Source organism: Prosopis cineraria, unplaced genomic scaffold (assembly GCF_029017545.1).
Source record: "Prosopis cineraria cultivar Desert tree isolate PC_DT_omini unplaced genomic scaffold, ASM2901754v1 PC888, whole genome shotgun sequence".
NCBI classification, from domain to species: Eukaryota; Viridiplantae; Streptophyta; class Magnoliopsida; order Fabales; family Fabaceae; genus Prosopis; species Prosopis cineraria.
This window is the reverse complement of record NW_026556213.1, coordinates 14,338-36,655: the sequence shown is the minus strand read 5'-3', so window position 1 is coordinate 36,655 and position 22,318 is coordinate 14,338. Positions and strand designations below refer to the sequence as shown.

The 22,318-nt window shown below is 36.1% G+C and overlaps 1 protein-coding gene across 1 annotated transcript in view; it reads right to left on the bottom strand.

Moving 5' to 3' along the window:
* Window positions 1-2,607: 2,607 nt before the first annotated feature.
* LOC129298689 (twinkle homolog protein, chloroplastic/mitochondrial-like) overlaps window positions 2,608-22,318 on the bottom strand; it is a 29,544-nt gene continuing 9,833 nt past the window's right edge. The window contains exons 4-10 of the mRNA XM_054937108.1: window positions 17,224-17,285; window positions 5,800-5,883; window positions 4,971-5,102; window positions 4,330-4,426; window positions 4,100-4,234; window positions 3,937-4,004; window positions 2,608-3,083 (exon numbers count right to left, since the gene is read on the bottom strand). Coding sequence (XP_054793083.1) covers window positions 3,026-3,083; window positions 3,937-4,004; window positions 4,100-4,234; window positions 4,330-4,426; window positions 4,971-5,102; window positions 5,800-5,883; window positions 17,224-17,285 — 636 coding nt within the window. The 3' untranslated portion in view covers window positions 2,608-3,025. The remainder of the gene's footprint in view (window positions 3,084-3,936; window positions 4,005-4,099; window positions 4,235-4,329; window positions 4,427-4,970; window positions 5,103-5,799; window positions 5,884-17,223; window positions 17,286-22,318) is intronic.

Genomic DNA, 22,318 nt, shown 5'->3' with positions numbered 1-22,318 from the left:
TTGATGATGATGATGATTTGAATTCTAAAACTTTTCTCAAAACAAATAATGGGATCTGATTCTCAAACATTAGCATGCTCTTAGGGTTTGATCATTTTGACTTGATTTTCTCCCACCACCATAATCGATCATTCTTCCTTGTTGAAGAAAATCAAGCAAGAAGGAGGCATCAATAATCATCACCACACTAAGGTTTCGCTACTGAAATTTAAGTACTTGTGGTAGCATGCTCTAATCCTGTGTTCATATTTTCTCAATTGGTCAGCAAGATGTTCTAAGTTGAGGCTAACAATGTGATCTAGTATTATATCAGAAAAGGGTAGAATCGGTCCATTCAATTGAACTTGAAACGATTTAAAATTGCTTCTACAAAATCAATTACTTTTAGAACTGCTAAAAAAATTTACAAATGATTAATTAGTTTGTTCGGTTTACCCCTTATTTTTTAGTTATTAGTGAAAAATGGCATCATTTTGGTATTATTATTTTTTTCTTATAAAATTCCAATACTTTATCAGAATCATTCTCGTACATAATTATTAATTATTAATAATTATAAATTTGAAAAATGAGTATCATGACAATTTATTATTGGTGTCCTATTTTGATTTCAATTTGTGATTATAAATATAATAACGAGATTAGATTTAAAGATTCAGTTATGCAAAGTGGTAGTTTTGTTATTTCCTATTGTTATTAAAATCTTATTATATTAATTTTGATCAGTTTGACCAAAATCGAACAAATTAACCTTGAATCAGGTCCTAGACTGATTTAAATGGCCATTCTTTTTTGTTTTTTGCCAGAAATTTAAATGGGCCATTCAATTTTAAAAATATTATAATAATCCTGCTTGATTCCTTCTAAAAGCAATTTAGATATGGTTAGGGAATAATTTTGTAAATGGCAGCGTAACAAGGGGGTAAAACACTCCACTACTATGTAGAAAACTACTTAATGGACAACGTAGTGATCAGGTATTTTCGAAAGATTAACGTGAAAAGTTAAATTTCCTAAGAATAGAAATGCTTATTATTCACTGAAAGATCTATGAGAAAAATACATAAAACCTTTTTAGGGATGTAAGAATCTGGATCACCAGTCATAAGGGGCTTGGGAACAGTGAAGATAGACACAAGGAATTCGCCATTATCTTCCTCTTCAAGCTCTTCTTCTAGGGTTTGACGGATGTGAATCACCCATCTAAGCTCATCAATGTCGGATTTGTTGAAGTCATACGAGATGGTTCGTCTGAACAATGACATGAATGAATAATAATTTAAGTATCTTGTAATGGTTTCTCTTGTTTGTCTTGATAGAGATATTTAGTGAAGAGGGTTAACTAAGAGGATGAAGCTTAATTTTATTATCACAGAAACGTAGTGATTTGGAAACTCCTAATGAAATAATCAGAATATGAGTTTATTTGAAAATTAATGCCCATTAATTATAGGTTTCTTTATAATAATCAAAATATGAGTTTATTTGAAAGTTAATGCCCATTAATTCTAGGTTTCTTTATAATATTTATGTTAACCAACAACTTAGGTTTCAATTTACCTCCATCTAATTGAGAAATTTTTGCATGAATTGGTGCACTGCTCATTCATACTCTATCCAATAAAAACATGTCATATTAAATAATTATAAATATAAATTAATTATGCCATTGATAATAATAGATAGAAGAAAAAACAAAAGAAACATTATATTCTAAAACTAAACTTATAAAATATGACACATAAAATTTTATTTAACAAAAATGTTGCAATTTTATTAGAAAGAGCATAAATGACATGGCATGCAAAAAAATTTCCATTCAATTTTATTTTATTTCACACATTTTATCTTTAATGCTTTCATGTAATTTGTTCCCTACTGGGAAGAATATGAGGGAAAAGGACATTCATTAGATGGAAATCAAATTTTCAACTACTTGCATAAAAAATGAAAATCCATGCTAATATAAGTTGATTGTATATTTCATTATAGATAAAAGAAAGCAGTTTATGGATTAGTGTAAATTTCTTTAAATTAAACTCTACAAAAAATCTATTATAGAATACAAAAATTAGGACATGAAAGTATTTTTTTAAAAAAAATTTATCTAATTTTTGGATTGTGTTTCTTTGCAAAGAGATGGATTGATGTGGATTTTCTTTTGGTTAACTGTTAACCAATTGTTGCATGACTCATAAATTGTTAGAAATGATATTCACACAGCATTTGCAACTCCAAAAGATGATTGCGTTCATAATTTCATCATTGCAATAACAAGTTCCATCTTTCTCCTATGTTTTAAGACTAAACGATTCAATTCATCAGAGACGACAACACCAAATTTACATGAAAACATTTCCCCTTTATTTGGATGGATAGGAAGGGGAAAAAAAACTAGAAAAGACAATGTCTAAAAGTAATAAAATTTTTAAAAATTTATCTTCATAGTTTTTTTTCCTCTCTATTTTCTTCATAAAAACCAAGCCTTCAAGTCTACTGAAGAAATTCCCCGCTGTAAATAATGCATCAAGGGGTTTATACGATTATGGTTTTTCAACCTTGTCCACTTATTCAGTAAATACTCTCTTCAAAACAATAGACATTAAGTGAGCAGAAAGAATTTATGTTTGAATTGAACGTGCCGACCATTTTGACAGAATCTAGTTCAGTAAAAATATTCTTACAACCCAAACTTTCAGATATAAAATAACATCAAAATTGGAATGAAGGAGCCATTACAAGACAATACAAAGTCTATATACACAAAGGATTAGATTTATATCTCCAATAGGGTTGTGGTTTGAAAAATGAAGTGAGCAAGATTTTTCACATGACTCCTCATCAATGAAGAATATTACCGTCAAATTGGATACTCCTTGTTGTGAAGATATCCACCATTTCCAATCAGATCCAAGCATGCCCAAAAAGGAACCAAGCATCTGCTAATGTCATGCCATCCATTGAACAAGTTTATCCAAAATATGTATATGGCTACCTGCTATCTCTTCCGAGAATGCTTACTTTTTTAGCTACCAAAAGGAAGTTTGTTCCCTTCATCAACAGAGGTGAACTCACCAGTTACCCTGCCCAAGAAAAGATCAATTAGCACCAGTGGTAGATACTTCCAACAATCTGATGGAGAATTGGTAGTAAGGAATACCAAGTCCTACATTAAGTAATATGTGATACTTAATAAGGTATTTAAATGAGTTGGTTCTTTCACCTCAACAGTTAATTTTTGAGGTAAGATTCCCTATCCCGATTAAGCATCCATTAATTGGTATCAGAGCAAGGTTACTCATGAAAGGTTCTAACTGACAAGAGGCTAAGTTAAGTGTCGTGGTGTGTAACCGTCGAGACATTGGTGTTCCATGGGGGGCCAACTGATGGAGACTTGATAGTATAAGATATCAAGTCCCACATTGAGTAGTATAGGATACTTAATAGGGTACTTAAATGAGTTGGTTATTCTATCTCAATAGCTAGCTTTTAAAGTCAGGTTCCCCATCCCATTCAAGCACCCATCACAAATTTATCTAGAGAAATGGAATTCTTTTTGCCTTGATAAAAACAGGATATTGAACCTCTCTGTTTTTTAGATCCGAATCTGTTTTTAGAACATTTGTACTCTTCTCATTTTTTCCCCTCTTCTTGCCTAGATCATAGGGATTTGAATTGCAGACTGGCTGCAATCAATCCTCCATATATGTCAAACTTGTCTGAATAATGTAAATGAAACCAATCCTCCATTCTTTTTCAAGAACAGAAAATTCAATGGCGGCTTGAGCCTCTAACAATCAAAATTCAAATTAAGACAGCGCTCTCAAAGGATATAATAATGTACTCCTTGCTGGCATAAGCCTTAGCTGGTTAAATTTTACTTAATCATGAGAATTTATGAAAGCACAATAAACAGAGATGTAGGAGTCCAAATACCCATTATACAACAAAGTGGCATCGCCTATTGTCCCTGCAACCTTATTCCGTACCTTACGAACACAAACCTAAAGCAAAGCATATAACAGATATATATATATATATTTAGTATAAATAATAAATAATCACTCAATGCATCCACAGTCATATTGCAAATACACACCTGTACTTGATCCATAGGCCCAGCTTCTGGATCTCGATTTCGATGAATAACAATTCCATTGTCGCATTTATTTATGAAGTGTGCACTTCCACTTATATCATAGAGATTAGGAGGTCCCCCAACCCAATTTTGTAACTGGTATTTTTATTATGCAACTAACTGTTAGACCATTAGATATATCAGAAAAAGGAAAGAGGGAATGGCCGAGATTACAGCCTTTTGTTACCAACCTGTCTAGGATGTGCTACAAACCAAACATGGCATCCGTGATGCTGGGCAAACCGTTTGATTTTGGTAAGCATCTGACTAACATATTCAGTTTCAGTCCTGAAACAAATAAATAAACATCATTAGCAATGCTGCTAATGTTTGAACAAAGTATAGGGTGCAAAGAACAAAAATAATCAACATGCTAGGGGAGACAATATAAGGTCCGTTTGGTTGCTAGAAATTATGGCATGGATTAAAAAAAAATAAACCAAAAATGAACAAAATCACCATCCCTCTTATAATAAGCAAGATAAAATCCAACATCACACCTTCCACAAATCTCATCAATCATAACTCCCAACCTCATGAACTATATTACTCTTTCCCATCATGAATATAGTTGACCAATCTCCCATCCATATTTTGATCATTTTATTTTTACCTTTATTTTTTAATTCATTCTATTCCCATTCTTTCCAGCAACCAAACAAGTCCTAAGTATATATCATAAACAACTAAGCACAATAAGGTTCTTTCTATTGGCATCATTACTTTAATTTGCTACCACAGAAGTAGCAAGTTCATGATGAGGTCAACTATGAACACAAGAAAAATAGAAACAAAAGATCCAAATTAAGAACAAAATCTCTGAGAAAGTTACATGCTTGGAGGGCGCTGATGGTCAAGCTCATTATAAGGATCGATTACAAGTCCACGCACCCCATGCCTTAGCACAGCTATTTTTGCAAGGTCAAGAAGCCAAGTTATACTTGGAAGCGCATCACCTTCACACCTAGCATGACCAATAAGGAACACCAGCATCAAAACCGACGAGTAAAATAAATAATCTAAAAGTGCCCAAAATTTTTTTGAACTAATATGCTAATTAATCACTGCCAAGAACCTGCAACAGCCATCAAGAAAAAATATCCATTGTTTCTCAACAAATTCAAGGATAAAGACCAGACTAGAACACTCCTGACATAAGCACAAACAATTCATTTCCATGCAAACATTCTAAAGGCCCTGAAATCCACAAGAGATTAAGTAATTTATAGAATTCACGGTCAAGACTACAATTTCAGCAACACTATCAGTACATAAGATAAGGGAAAGAAGGGAAAAAAAATACAAGCAGAGGAGATTCAGTTCCAACAACCAAAGACCAGCCAGATCAGTTGGTTAAAATGGCTGGATCCCTGATTCTGATTTCCACTTAGTTTTAACAAGGTTCTATCTTTCCCTAGTTTCAAATATGAATAAATTACATTATGACCCATAACTTCCCTCAGTTCCTCAGGAAATGATGATTGTCTTCTTATCAATGCTAGTAAACAACAGTGGCTCAATTAGCCAGATATCAAATTATGAAATAAGTTGAGAGAGAGAGGGTTTTTTTCCTTTGGTTCTTTCTTTTTGTCTGTCTGTTTTTATGTTTTTGGGGCTGGGGGGGGGGGCGCGGGTTGCAACCAGGCCATCAATGGGCTCACCTTATGAGTTGAAAAGTATCACTTAACCAGCTCTTCCCCTGTTCTAACTCCTCCACACTCATACGTTCAACAGATTCGCCATAACTATCATCAGACAAGGGCCAGAAGATGGGTGATTATAAACATTCACAAAAGAATAATACTAAGTATTGCTGCTGTTGCAAGAGGATTAACAGATAACATTCACTAATTTGATCACCTAAGTATTAGCAAATAAATTTTGCAAAGATATGAATCTAAATTTAATCCTTGGCATCCTTGTCAATCAAATTCTAAATACAAAATTGACTAAAGAAGAAATATATTGTTGGAGCCCAAAATATTCAAATGACCTGCAGGGAAAAGAATTTTATGCATTTCAAGAATAGACTATAGAGATTGTAAAGAAAGCATAATAGCAAAGTCATTGGCTTGGGTATTAGGTATCTAGGAAAGCCTTAGAAGTTAAGAAAAGTATTACTCTTACATCAATGGAAATAGTTGAGTTCAGGGGTCAATACAATGCATATCATAATTAAGTATTTCAAAAATATATTTCAATGATTTCATTCCTCATCTATCTAAATTTTATCATATTTTCTTCACATGATACGAGAGTCATTCAATCCAACTTGAACTCCATCTGCAAATACAAAATATAGATGCAATAGCCCATCTTTAACAAGGTATAAGAATCTTGATATCACATGCTCCTTTAGGTTTATAATATAGGGCATTTCTAGAAGCCTTATTTGGTTCAAAAACAGTAGTTCTATGTGTGGTGTTTTTGAGAGAGGGAAATTGTATTTCTCATTCATCTACTTTCAAATGTACAGGCAGGTCCTATATATATACATCAAGAGAGATAAAACCCAATAAATACTAATAAAGCTTAATGAATAATGCTAATAAATGCTAATTATTAGCAATAATGACATAATATTCCCACACTCCCCCTCAAGTTAGATCATAGATGCTAATCATGTCCAACTTGCTTATACAGCTCTCAAAGGCAAGCTTAGGTAGTCCCTTGGTCAGCACATCTGCAGCTTGTAACTTTGTAGGTAGGTATGTTTGACATACACTGCCTTCCTCTAATTTCTCTCTGATAAAATATCTATCCACTTTAACATGTTTAGATCTCTCATGTTGTATAGGATTCAATGCCATGCTTATGGCAGCCTTGTTATCACAATACAACTTCATTGGTAGATTAATTCTGACTTGTATTTCTTCCAAGACCCTTCTTATCCATAGTTCTTTTGTGATTCCTTGAGCTAATGCTCTCAATTCTAATTTAGCACTACTTCTGAATACGACTCTTTGCTTTTGACTTTTCCAAGTCACTAAGTTTCCCCACACAAACGAGTAATAGCTAAAGGTGGATCTCCTATCTCCATAGGTTCCCCCCAGTCTACATCTATTTAAATCTCCATTGTCCTCTGCACATGCTTCTTAAATAGCAATCCCTTACCAGGTGTACCTTTAAGGTATCTAAGAATCCTACATACAGCTTCCAGGTGTTTCTTTTTTGGATCACATATGTATTGACTTGCTACACTGATGGCAAAAGCAATATCTAGCTTTATATAAGATAGATAAATCAGCTTCCCAACCAGTCTCTGATATCTGTCTTTATCAACAGTTTCTTATTTTTCCTTGTCTTCTTCTTCAACCTCATCATCAGAGTTGTCTTCTCCTTCTGACTTCTCCTTACTATTTTTCTTAGACTTTTTCTTTCTCGAGACCACAATAGGAGTTTCCTCAAGTTTACAACCTAATATGCTAATTTCCCTGAGAAGATCAAGTATATACTTCCTCTAAGATACATATATGCCTCGTTTAGACCCTGCAACTTCCATCCCGAGAAAATATTTCAAGTTCCCAAGATCCTTGACTTCAAATTCCTTACCAAGAACAGTCTTTATCCTTTCTATTTCCTCAACATGATCTCTTGCAAGAATTATATCATCTATATGCACAATAAGGATGCACTTTTTGGCTCCCTCAGCCTTAAAAAAAAAATCATATGACTTGATACTCCATGTTTATAGCCTTCTGACTTCAAAACCTTTTAAGAATCTATCAAACTATACTCTAGGTGACTGTTTCAAGCTATACATAGATTTCTTCAACTGGCAAACTTTGTCATTTTTGTCTCTATCAAACCCCAGAGGTAGAGTCATGTAGACTTATTCCTTTAATTCTCCATTTAGAAAGGCATTCTCGATATCTAGTTGATGAAGTGGCCATTCAAGGAATGGTTGGGTGCTACTGATAATAGAATTCTGATAGTGTGTCGTTTTGCCACTGGCACAAACATCTCTTTGTAGTCTATACCATAAGTCTAGGTGAAACCCTTTACTACTAATCATGCCTTTAACTTGGCAACTATGCTATCAACCTTTTACTTTAGAGTAAATATCCACTTGCAACTAACTAGTTTCTTACCTTTAGGTCTTTCAACAGTCTCCCATGTTCCATTTTTCTCCAAAGCTCTAATTTCTTCCATAACTACATTTCTCCATTTTGATATTCCTAGTGCCTAACTCCGCCTATGTTTATAGCCGATCTCAAGCCCGGGTAAAGGAAGAGGGTTGTGTTAGGCCATCAACAGCCAATGTAAAACTTTGTTGAATCTATCATGAACATGGACAATAGACGTTATAATGTTAATGCTAGGTCGTTGCCCGTAAGTAACGCGCTGCATGGCTCGAGTACAGTGATAAGTGAGTTAGAGCCACTGCATCGGCGCCCGGATGTAGTGTTAAATGAGCAAGGGCTACCGCGTCATTCTGGACACACACGGCTAAAGAAGTTAGTCCATGAGAGCAAAATTAAATTTGGTACTTGGAATGTTGGGACATTGAATTGTAAATCTGTAGAGGTTGTAGGGGTTATGATTCAAAGAAAAATCAATATCCTTTGCCTGCAAGAAACAAAATGGCATGGAGAAGAAGCTAAGGATATTCAAGGTTTCAAACTTTGGTATACAGGAAAAGTAAGTGCACACAATGGAGTAGGCATCATTATAGATAAGGAGTGGAAGAAGAACATTGTAGAAGTTAGCAGAATTGGAGACAGAATTATTTCCTTAAAAATGATAATTGGATGTGAGACTGTTAATATTGTTAGCGCTTATGCGCCGCAAGTCGGGACAGAAGCCAGTCTTAAGGAATTATTTTGAGAGGATCTGGAGGGGTTGATTCGATGCATACCACAGAGTGAAAAGATTTTTATTGGAGGAGACTTTAATGGGCATGTCGGGAGGGAAGCTGGTCAGTATGCGAGAGTGCATGGTGGTTTTGGTTTTGGAGAGCTAAACAATGAAGGACAAACTCTTCTTGATTTCTCATTGGCATATGATTTTAAGATTGCCAACACTTGTTTCAAGAAGAGAGATGAGCATCTCATCACTTACAAAAGTGGAGCCTCAAGGTCACAGATTGATTTTCTTTTGGTTAGGAACACAGATAGAAGACTTTGTAAAAATTGCAAGGTGATCCCCGGAGATGCTGTAACGACACAACATAGGGTCCTAGTCCTTGATGTGTGTATTTTGAGTAAAATCCAAAAACGTCGACAAGTAGTAGCACTAAGGATTAGGTGGTGGCAATTAAAAGGTGAGGAGCAAGATATTTTCAAGCGAAATCTTTTGGATAAAGGAATTTGGGAATCTTAGGGAAGTGCTAACATCATGTGGGAGGATATGGCTAAAAAGATACGGGAGGTTGCAAAAGTAGTTTTAGGAGAATCAAAAGGCTTTGGTCCGAGAGATAAGGAGTCTTGGTGGTGGAATAATAGTGTACAGGACAAAATCAAGTATAAGAAGAACTGTTTTAAAGCCATACATTTGTGTAACAATGAGGAAAATTGGGAGAGGTACTGTATGGCTAAGAAGGAAACTAAGAGAGCTGTGGGTGAAGCTCGTTCTAAAGCTTTTGAAGAATTTTATAAGAGCCTTGAGACGAAGGAAGGAGAGCTAAATATTTATAAGATTGCCAAGAGTAGGGAAAGAAAATCAAGAGATCTAGAACAGGTAAGGTGTATTAAGGATTAAGAGGGAAGAACTTCAGTTACAGATGATGAAATTAAAAATAGATGGGAGACTTACTTTTCTAAACTTTTCAATGATGGAGAGGGTTCATCTAGTAACTTGGAAGATTTAGTAACTGGTGAAGGAGAACAAAATTTATCATTCTATCGAATAATACGTGATAAGGAGGTAAAGGAAGCTCTTAAGAAAATGGCAAATGGTAAAGCCAACGGACCTGATTGTATATCTATCGAAGCGTGGAAATGTTTAGGGGAAGAAGGGGTGAGATGGTTAACTAAGTTATTTAATGTGATTTTACGGTCCAAGAAAATGCCTGATGAGTGGAGGAGAAGTACATTAATTCCTATTTATAAAAATAAAGGAGATATTCAAAATTGTACTAACTATAGAGAGATTAAACTTATGAGCCACACAATGAAATTGTGGGAGAAAGTAATTGAGCATAGGTTGAGATTGGAGACAAGTATTTCTGAGAATCAATTTGGTTTTATGCCAGGTAGATCGACTACAGAGGCGATTTATCTACTAAGGGGATTAATGGAAAAGTATCGTTGTAAAGATAAAGATCTACACATGGTTTTTATTGATTTGGAAAAAGCTTATGACCGTATACCAAAAGAAGTGCTTTGGAAAGCGTTAGAAAAAAAGGGAGTACGCATTGCTCATATTAAAGCCATACAAGATATGTATGAGGGGGTAAAAACTAGTATAAGAATGCCTAGTGGTCAAACAAAGGATTTTCCTATAAAGATTGGACTACATCAGGGATCATCTCTGAGTCCTTATTTGTTCAACTTGATCTTAAATGTTTTGACGGAACATATTCAAGGGGAAATCCCGAAATGTATGCTCTTCGCGGATGATATAATTCTTATAGCAGAGACAAGAGAAGAGGTTAATTGCAAACTTGAGTTATGGAGGAGGACATTGGAGTCGAAAGGTTTTCGTCTGAGTAGAAGTAAGACGGAATATTTATATTGTAAATTTAGTAAAGGACTATTCGACAATAATTTGGAAGTGAAATTGGGAGACCAAATTATAGCTCAAGTGGAAAAGTTTAGATATTTGGGAGCCATTATTCAAAATGATGGCAAAATCAGTGGAGATATGTCACATAGAATTCAAGCTGGGTGGTTTAATTAGAGAAAAGCTAAAGGAGTTATTTGCGACCGTAAGGTGCCTAATAAACTTAAAGGAAAGTTTTATCGCACCGCTATCAGACCGGCAATGTTATATAGTAGTGAATGCTGGGCTCTAACGGGACAGCAAGAGCATAAAGTTGGAGTAGCAGAGATGAGAATGTTACGATGGATGTGCGGGCATACACGTAAAGATAAAATTCGAAATGAGCACGTACGTGAAAAAGTGAGGGTGGCACCTATTGAGGAAAAAATGGTAGAAAATCGGTTGAGATGGTTTGGGCATGTACAAAGAAGACCAAGGGAGGCACCAATGAGAAGAGTGGAACATATAACTTTGAGTCCGATTAAGAGAGGTAGAGGAAGGCCTAAGAGAACACTCTTGGAAGTTATTGAACGCGATCTCTTAATTAATAATATTCCTAAAAGCTTGATAAATGATAGAGCACAATGGCGTCTTGCAATCCATGTAGCCGACCCCACCTAGTGGGATAAAGGCTTGTTGTTGTTGTTGTTGTTGTTGTTGTTGTTGATATTCCTAGTGCCTCTTAGATGTAGTTAGGAATAACAACTTTATCCAAACTAGAGATGAAAGCCCAGTAACTAGGAGAGAGAGCCTTATAGGATACATACTTCTAAATCGGATGCAAAGTACAAAATTGAGGTTGTTTCTGGAGGGCAATAGGTAGATCATTAGATTCACTTCCTTGTTTGAATCATCTAGCTCACCAGATGGATCAGTCCTTAGTACTTCAGCTTCAAGAACTACCCCTGGTTCTAACTCTCTTGGTGCCTTAGGTACAAGTTGCTCACTATCTTTTGATTTCATCTTTCAAGTGTAAACCAACAACTCTCCCTTTTGTGGTCTTTCTACATCTCCCTCTATTTTTTGTTTCTCCTCAAACTTTGGCATAAGAGAAGAGGTTGGTGAGGGTAAGGGTTTCAGTACAAGTGGCATAAGAGAAGAGGTTGGTGTGGGTGATGGTTCTGGTACAGGAGTTAATGGCTTAAGAAATACATATTATGTGTTAGCTTCTATGTTAGGTTCTAGTTCCCAGGTCTGAGATTCACCTATACTCCCCCTGAATTGAAGAATTGGAATAAAAAGGAGTTTCCTCATGAAAGGTAACATCAAGGTTTACAAGGGTGCGTTTAGAAACAGGATCAAAACATTTGTATCCTTTCTAAGTAGGAGAATAGCCAGGAAATATGTACTTGGTAGCTCAAGGTTCAAGTTTACTGCTTTGGTGGATATGAGCAAAGATTGTGCAACCAAATACACAAAGCAGAAGTTTGATTTCAATGTAAGATGTGGGAAAAACACTTTGCAATTTTTTGAGAGGGGTTTTAAAGGATAAGATTCGACACGGCATTCAGTTGATGAGATAGCTCACGATTAAAATGGCATCCCCCTAACAAAACTTTGACACATTGCAAGTGAACATGGGTGCTCTTGCAACTTCAAGGATATGTCTATTTTTCCTTTCTACAATTCCATTTTGTTAGGATGTATGGGCACAAGTACGTGTATGCACAATACCATGCATTTAGAGAAAATTACTCAAAGATTGGTTGAAGTACTCAATATCATTCTTAGTATGTAAGACTTAGATGCTAGTATTGAACTGGTTTTTGATCATGGTGAAAAAACTCATGAATGTGGATATAGCCTCAGACTTATTTTTTAAAAGATAAACCCAACAAATACGAGTATGGTCATCAATGAAAGAAATGAACCATTTCGTTTGAGGACGGTTTAGAGTACGAGATGGTCCCCACAAGTCACTGTGAATGGTTTGGGAGGTGCATTTGGCTCTTGGAAAGGAAATGCGATGGTGTTTGGCAAGTTCACACACCTCACACTGGATTTAACTATGATTCATGTTTGGGCATAAGATTGGAAACAATTGTTGAAGGTAATGGAAATTAGGATGACCCATCCTCTTATGTTATAAAATCATTAACTTTAGAGGTAGACACATAATTACTAACAATAGATGAGTTACCCACTCAAGTAATGACTTCTAAATAATAGAGCACCTCGTACTCTTTAGCATTGCCAATTTTCACATCAGATGATAGATCTTGAAATACACAATGTGACAGAAGAAATTTAGCAAAACAATTTGAGTGCTTAGTCAATTGACTAACTGAAAGCAAATTGCAATCAAGTCTTGCCATATGGAAGACAGATTCCAAAACAATAGAATATGATATACGGATACTCCCTCTTCCCGCCACGGGTGCTAAGGAATCATCTACAATTTTCACTTTAACATTCCCAGTATATGGGTTATAAGTGGTGAACAATTGATGGCAGTTAGTCATATGGTCAAATGTTCCGGAATCCACAATCCACACCACCACACGTTGAGTTGTCTTTAAAGCCTGAAGAAAAGACCCTTTTTTTGACACTAATGCTATCAGTGAAGATCTAGAAAAATTAGTGATGACACCATATAGAAGTATCCATAGCACTTCAAATAAGAGAAAGACTTCGTGATAGATTGAAACCTGAAGCCACAGCCTAATATAACTCAAAACACAACAAAACAAGGCACTAACAACACCATACAGACTGATATGGTTTGAAAACAATGCACCCATACACCGGAGTTGCATGGATTTGGCTGGAGAGAGTGCGTCATCGCTATTCGACGAGGTCATGGCCTGAATGGAGCTGCCAAACACCACCAAAAGCTCTCTGACGCAGTTCGTAGGGGTGGCGAGTGTGGTCCACACGTGCCACCATTCATCATCATCATCCTAGATTTCGCAGTTTGGAGCCTCCTGAGCACGTCTAGAGTGGCGGTGAGAGTCCAAACTTACTCCACCATTGTCCACACAAATGCCCTTACATACTGTCCAAGAAGTCTCATGTCAACTATTCCAAAACTAACCTAATTTGGATATTGGGCTTGATGCTCTGATACAATGTGGTGTTTTTGAGAGAGGGAAAATTGTATTTCTCATTTATCTATTTTCAAATGTACAGGCAAGTCCTATATATATACGTCAAGAGAGATAAAACCTAATAAATACTAATAAAACCTAATGAATAATGCTAATAAATGCTAATTATTAACAATAATAACATAATATTTCCACGTTATATTTTTTTCCCAACTATACCTACTAAATAGAATTGGCTACATGTATTACATGACACTATTGTGCTCTATCAACAACCACGCCTTTGTGTATATTATTAACCAAAAGATCTCGTTCAACGACTTTAAAGTATTTTCTTTGACCCTTCTCTACCCCTCTTCACATAACTCAAGACTACCTATTCCACTCTTTTCATTAGCACCTCCAACAACCTTTTTTACACATGTCGAAACCATCTCAAAACGATTTTTTACCCTCTCTTCAATAGATGCCACACCAACCTTTTCTTGTACATGTTCATTATGGATCTTATCTTTTTTTGTATACCCACATATCTATTTTAACATTCTCATCTTTGCTACTCCAACATTATGCACTTGTCCCTTTAAAGCCTAATATGCACTACCATATAACTATTTTATAATACTAATAAACAATTATGCTTAAAAGTATACATCATTTTCACGAAACTATTTGTGGACGCAGCCTTGCCTGACCACAATTATCAGGTATGAGCTAGATCAATTTCGAATGATGAATGAGCACAGAATTACACATCTTTATTGTAGTTACATCCCTATAATTGTATGAATATTGTTTCATATTGATTTTTAATACTTGCACATTGTATTTTGATGCTTGAATTTTGTATTTTAAGTGTCATGCATTCAAGACATGGGAAAACTATAGGGAGCTGTATGATGATAGGTGCCAAGCTATGAAACCTATGTGATGAAATTAACACAGATGCAGATTGAAAATTTCTGTAAGTTGTTTAAGATTGTTGGAAATTATTTTGATTTTAATTCATTTATCCTGATTGCTTTGTTTAAGGATAATTTCTTTTCTTCAGTCATTTTTAATAATCTTCCTAAATGTTCGAGATTAGCTTATATATTCTATTTTAATAAGAATTGAGCTATCCTATTTGATGAGGATGAAGTTACAATGTTTAGACTTGGATTTTCACAAAACCTACCGCACCTCTTGAGCTGTCTAACTGTCTAACCTAGAAACCATGATGAACTAGATTTGCCTATACGCTCATAAAAGAGCAGAGGTCGTGCATTAAACATTCTACATGTGAGTACATCTCAAATGACAAGTTGTCTCTTGGTTATTGAGTTTTGAAGCTAATATTTCAAGTGAGCAGATTCCAACAAATATTAATGAACTACAAACTGCAAACAGAGTAGAGCCGTTAAAGATGAGATGAATGCCCTTTGTTATGATTAGGGTAGAACAGCTCTAATTTTATTCATAAGATGTGTTCACATATATAGAAGAGATGAGAGGAAGAGAATCTACACAAATCACCTATATCTCTCCTGTAATCTTGGCAAATCAAATCAAATGTTGATAAGAGATAAAATCAAATATTAATAACATATAGCAAATCTTATTTAAATAAGGAAAAATAAGTCTAATCTTGATATGGGCCTATGGTGGCAAGCCCTCATCTAATAGACCAACACTCCCCCTCAAGCAAGTAAATAGATGTTAATCATTCCTAGCTTGCTTCTGAGACCTTCAAATTTGTTTTGAGTCAAGGATTTGGTCATAATGTCTGCAATCTAGTTCCCTCAAGGGATGAAAGATAGATCTATCACCTTAGCTTCAATTTTTTCTTTCATGAAGTGCCCATGCTTCATGTGGTCATGTTGAACAAGATTGTTAGCAATCTTTATGGCTGATATATTATCACACCATACCTTAATTGAATCATTCGGATCAACCTTCAATTCCCTCAAGAGACAAATGATTCACATCCCTTCACATATTCCTTGTGACAAGGCTCAGTACTCTGATTCTGTTGAACTTCTTAACACTACCAGTTGCTTCTTACTCCTCTAGGTCACTAGATTTCCCCACACATAGGAACAATACCCAATAGTTGATCTTTTATCACTCTTTCAACCTCCCCAATCTGCATCAGTGAATAATTCAACATTTCTAATGACATTCTTTACAGGAAAAAAAAATAGTCCTTGCCGAGAGTCTTCTTCAAGTATCAAAGAATTCTATAAACTACTATTAGTGTTCCTTTTGAGGAGGACTAGAGAATTGACTTAAAACACTAACTGGAAAGCACCTTTCTCGATCAACAATCTATTTGTAGTATTCCCCATCTTTCTGAAAAGTCCATTCATAGAGCATTGTAATATTAAGTGATAGATTGCTCTCCTTACAAGAGATTTCAAAGCAATCGCTTCACTTGAAAGATGGCAGCTGTGTTCTCCTTGACTGAGTAGGTGCGCTTCTCAAATTCCCATATTTCTTTGGCTACAATTGCCAATGGGTAATTTTCACCAATCTCAACGATCATAGAATTCACGAGCCAAGCCATAACCATATTGTTTTCTACTTACCAAGATCGAACTTGGCATCTGTAATTACTAGAGGATTCTCTGAGGTATTTCTTGCGATTTTTTCCTCAAACAAACAGCAAAATATGTCGCAATCACTAGAGGTAGTTGTTGCCATTGAGAAGATGAACGAGCATAGCTTGCGAGAATGAATCGTTCCCTAAACTCAATGTCCTGAAGGGAAAGTTCATGTTATGTGCGTTCAAACCAATACCTTGTGAGTCCTCGTTGGCCAACGATATTGTGCCATTGCTTGTGGTAAGGACTCGCGGTTGGTTTGTTAAAGCTAGCCTATATGCCATTGATCACAAATCAAAGTTCTGATACCATGTTATAATTAAGGTAGAACAGCTCTAAAGCGTTTACATATATAGAAGAGATGAGAGGAAGAGAATCTACACATATCACCTATATCTCTGCTATAATCTTGGCAAATCAAATCAAATGCTGATAAGAGATAAAATCAGATATTAATAACAGATAACATATCTTATTTAAATAAGGAAAAATGGGTTTAACCTTGATATGGGCCTACGGCAGCAGGCCCTCATCCAACACCTAACTAAACTAGAAGCTTATTGACTTACCAAAAGGGAAGAAAGTTCTTGGGAACAAGTGGATATTTACTATCATATATATTGATAAAAGCATCCCTCATCATAAGTAGTGCTGGTGGCTCAAGTCCCCATATCACATGAACAATAACAAACCCAACCTTGATAAAGATAACCCAAGATATGAGCAAAAGCACAAATAAATACACAAAGCTCACCGTGTATCAAAGAAAGGTTTCTTCAAGTGCTTTTCTAAAAGTTTCCGTGCATGCTCCCTGACCTGTAGATCAGTCAATTAAAACTTTGAACAATATCAGAACATGCCACAGAAAATGTGAGGGAATGGTTAGCAAGGTGTAGTTAAAGTCAGATTACAGATTATATAATATATGCTGACAACATTACTCAAGAACATTAAAGACCATGGATTTCAATTGTGTAAGTATCTTTTACTCAAAGAGGTATTAAAGATTTTTTTTTAAGGGGGGGTATGGGCCATAACGATTTAGAGAAGTGTTTTTTAAGTTAAAGAAAGAGTAACTACTCATGCAGCCACATTTAATGGTAGAAATGTCTGAGTGGTCATGATATTTATATGGATGAAGGTTTAGGAACCAATTTTGATATGTACAACATTTTCAAGTCTTGCAATGATATATTTTGTTTGGTTGATTTAGTTTCCCCCAAACTTTAGGTTTCCCTGTTTTGTCAACACAGTATTTGCACCTGGATATCATTCACCTTGAATCAAGCCCTAGATTAACTACTTCCGGCGAAGAAAAAAATCGAACAAGTTTAACAGAGTTCAGGTGGTTGAGTGGCTGGCTTGTTTGCTAGTACCAGGATGCCATTTGTTGTGTTTTCCATATTTTGGTGAAAATGTGAGTTATTCTTTATCATAGTTTAGTTTACACAACCTATAAAAAATTGTGGGTTGCTGAATAGCGTTTGGCTATTGTTATTGATTTTATTAAAGTGATATTTTGATTTATATATCTAGATAACTGGCATGCGCAATAGAGATCAACTTTTAACAAATTATGTGGAAGCAAATGATTGCAAGCTTGGCATCCCAATTGAGAAGATCATATGCACTTCTAGTCACCACAGAAATTACTTATCCCTTTCATGTACAGGAAAAAAATGAGAGAGGAGTTGAATCCTTGCTTTCTTATCATTAACTTACAAAAATGAGAGAAATTACTTTTAGTCAGTCAATAGACTAAGTGGACCTTATTCAGTCAAAAGACTAACAAAAAATATCACAAGGCACAATTAAAGACCATGGCTATACAAGATATAAAGCATATGCACATTTCTTACCTGAGTGAAAATTATTATAATAATAAAGTTGAGGCGATTAGTGTGAATGCTACATTTATATAATAATAATGCGAATGCTACTTGCGTGTGTCTGTATGATTATCAATTGCACTTCAGCGCACTGCAATGCAATACAATGTGTACTGTGGAGATATTGTATTTATTATAAATATTATTATCTGATTATTAGGAGTCAATAGGATTTATTAGAATTATTAGCATTTATTAGCCATTTATTTGCTTGTCTCCTAGCTTTGTGTATATATAGTCTTCTACATCCTACTATTATGATCATATTTCTCCTCTCAAAAATCCCACATGGTATCAGAGCTCATTAGATCAGAACCCTAGCTAGTTTTTTGTTTTGCCGTATAGCCCAGTTTCAAACTAGCTGACAGACATAACCCTAATGGAGGACGAGAGGCACTATTGGATCTCACAGCCGACCAAGGAAGGACTAGAGACCTCCAATCGGCGCAACCCCGAAGTTTGGCGTCCGTCGACGGTGTGTGGCTGTCACACGCGCCACTCGTCCAATCTGCGTCAGAGGGAGAGTCCAAGCGCGTGGCGGCACGTGGCGAGCTGTTTCCGGCAACGATGACTTGTTCTAGCAACGATGGACCATTTCCGACCTAGTCTCAGCATTTTCCTGCTATGGGTCTTCCAAGCCTTCGCCTTGTTCATTGAATGTGCATACTGTCAAAACAAATTAGACCTAAAGAACACAAATACCCAAAATTTCTAAGGGAAATAGGACTTCTAATCCTAGAAGTGGTATGTCTTAGTCTTCTTGATTTGATTTGTATCCGTTTGCTCATAAGCTTTCGACAATGGATGATGAAACTTGCAAAACTGTCATCAAAAATTGTTGAATCTGATGCACTATGTGTTAGTCAAATTCCACAGTCAGTCTCTGTCTTCTTTGCACAAAGAGGTAATTTTCTTCAAGCCTTAAAAACGTCGAGGGCTGAAATAGTAGGGATCGTAGACTCTAGCGCATCGGATCACATGACCGATAACCACCAATTAGTTTCTACATAGACTCCATGTGCTGGAAATTTGAAAGTCAAAATTGCAGATGGGTCTCTTGCTCCTATTGCGGGGAAAGAGAGTATTCATATCTCTGAATCTATTACTCTAGAATCTATTCTTCATGTACCAAAATTAGTGTGCAATTTGTTGTCTATTAGCCAACTAACAAAGCAATCTAAATGTTGTTCTAATTTTCTTCCAACCCATTGTGCCTTTCAGGATCTATCATTGGGTATGACAATTGGACGTGCTAAAGAGTGCGAGGGACTCTACTTCCTTAGGAATGCTAGAGTGAGTCACCATCAAGCCACGAATGTATGTAACTCTATATCGACCTCTAAAGATACAAATATTCTGTTATGGCACAAGAGGATAGGGCATCTTAATTTTCATTATTTATCTCGTTTGTTCCCAAACCTTTGCCCTACCAACCATGATGTCAAATGTGAAGTGTGTGAACTAGCAAAGCACCAACGAACATCATTTCCCAGAACACCGTATACACCCACCAAACCATTTGTTACCATACATAGTGATCTATGGGGTCCATCTCGTATCCCAAAACACACCAAATCAAAATGGTTCATTACCTTCATCGATGAGCATACTCGTGTTTGCTAGGTGTATCTTCTAAAAGACAAGTTTGAGACTGCATCCGTATTTATCAACTTCTTTACCATGATAAAAACCCAATTCAACACAAATATCCAAGTTCTACATACTGACAATGGTACTGAATATTTTAACCAAGTCTTGAGTACCTTTCTTCACAAGCATGGCATTATCCATCGAAGCACTTGTGCCCATGCGCCCTAACAAAATGGGATTGTAGAAAAGAAAAATAGACATATTCTTGAAGTGGCTAGGGCCCTCATGTTCACCCGTAATGTCCCAAAGTTTTATTGGGGGGATGTCATCTTAACTGCAACCTATCTCATCAATCGAATGCCTAGTCGTATTTTGTCTTTTGATACTCCTCTTCAAAAATTGCAAAGTATTTTCTCCACATCTCATATTGAAACCAACATCCCTCTTCGTGTCTTTGGGTGTACAGCCTTTGTTCACATCCATCAATCTAGTAAACTTGGACCTCGTGCTACAAAATGCATATTCCTTGGTTATTCCCCTACTCAAAAGGGATACAAACGTTTCGATCCTATTTCCAAACACATGTTTGTAAGCCTTGATGTTACTTTTCATGAAGATATGCCCTTTTACCCTAATCTTCAATTCAGGGGGAGAGTATAGGTGAATCTCAGACTTGGGAACAAGAAATTAACAAAGAAAAAGTGCTTCCTTATTCTTGGTCCATACCAGTAAAGTCATTGCCACCTCAATTACTAGAACCATCACTCTCACCCAAACCCTTACCACCATCACCATCTCTTGTGCCAGTCACAGAAGATAATTCAACATCAGGGGGAGATATAGAGAGGCAAAAAGACAAAGACTTGTTGGTTTATTCTCGAAAGCATAAATCCAAGGAAGGAGAGCAATTTGTATTTGAAGCACCAAAGGAGTCAGAACCAATAGTAGCTCCTGAATCACCTCAGCAAAGTCCTAAACAGGTAAGTGTTCAATCTAATCTTGATTTACCCATTGCTCTCAGAAAACAACCTCGCTCTTGTACTTTGCACCCAATACAAAAGCACATATCCTGCAAGGCTCTTTCTCCAAGTTATCGTGCTTTTGTCACTAGTCTAGATAAAGTTGTTGTTCCTAACAACATTGAAGAGGCATTGGAAATACCAGAATGGAGAAATGCAGTCATGGAGGAAATAAGAGCCATAAAGAAGAATGGAACATGGGAGATTTTTCAGAGGCTAAGTGGCAAGAAGCTTGTACGCTGCAAGTGGATTTTCACCCTAAAGTACAAGGCTGATGGAACTCTTGACAAGTTAAAAGCACGCTTGGTAACAAGAGGGTTTACTTAGACATATGGTATCGACCACATAGAGACTTTTGCACCAATGGCAAAATTAAACACCATTAGAGTTCTCTTATCCGTAGCAGCTAATCTAGAATGGCCACTCCATCAGCTTGACATCAAGAATGCTTTCCTAAATGGAGAACTAAAAGAAGTTTACATGACTCCACCACCAGGATTTGATAGAGGCAGAGGTGATCAAGTATGCAGATTGAAGAAATCTCTATATGGCCTAAAGCGGTCTCCTAGGGCATGGTTTGACAGATTCTCAAAAGTCCTCAAGCGAGAAGGCTATAAGTAGGGATTGTCAAACCATACAATGTTTGTTAAAGTTGAGGGAGGTAAAAGGTCTATCCTTATTGTATATGTTGATGACATTATTCTTACAGGAGATTATCTTGAGGAAATCACAAGAGTAAAGGTTGTTCTGGGCAAAGAATTCAAGGTAAAAGACCTTGATACCTTGAAATACTTCCTTAGGATGGAAGTGGCGAGGTCAAGGAAAGGTATTTATGTATCTCAGAGGAAGTATATACTTGATCTTCTGAAGGAAACAGGTATGTTAGGTTGTAGGCCAGCTGAAACCCCTATTGTAGTTTCGAAGAAAAAGAAGCCTAAGAAGAATAAGGAAGAGTCAAAAGAAGAAGATGATTCTTATGATAGGTTGAAGAAGAAGACAATGAGAATGAAGAGACCACTAATAAAGAGAGATATCATAGGCTTGTCAGGAAGCTGATTTACCTCTCCCATACAAGATCGGATATTGCCTTTGCAGTAAGTATGGCTAGCCAATACATGTCTGAACCGAAGAAGCATATGGAAGTAGTCTATAAGATCTTGAGATATTTAAAGGGTACTGCTGGTAGGGGGTTATTCTTCCAGAAACAAGAACAGAGAACCATAGAGGTCTACACAGATGCAGATTGGGGAGGAACTCATCCTAATAGAAGATCAACTTCTGGTTATTGTTCCTTTGTTTGGGGGAACTTGGTTACCTGGAAGAGTCAAAAGCAAAGGGTTTGTTTCTAAGA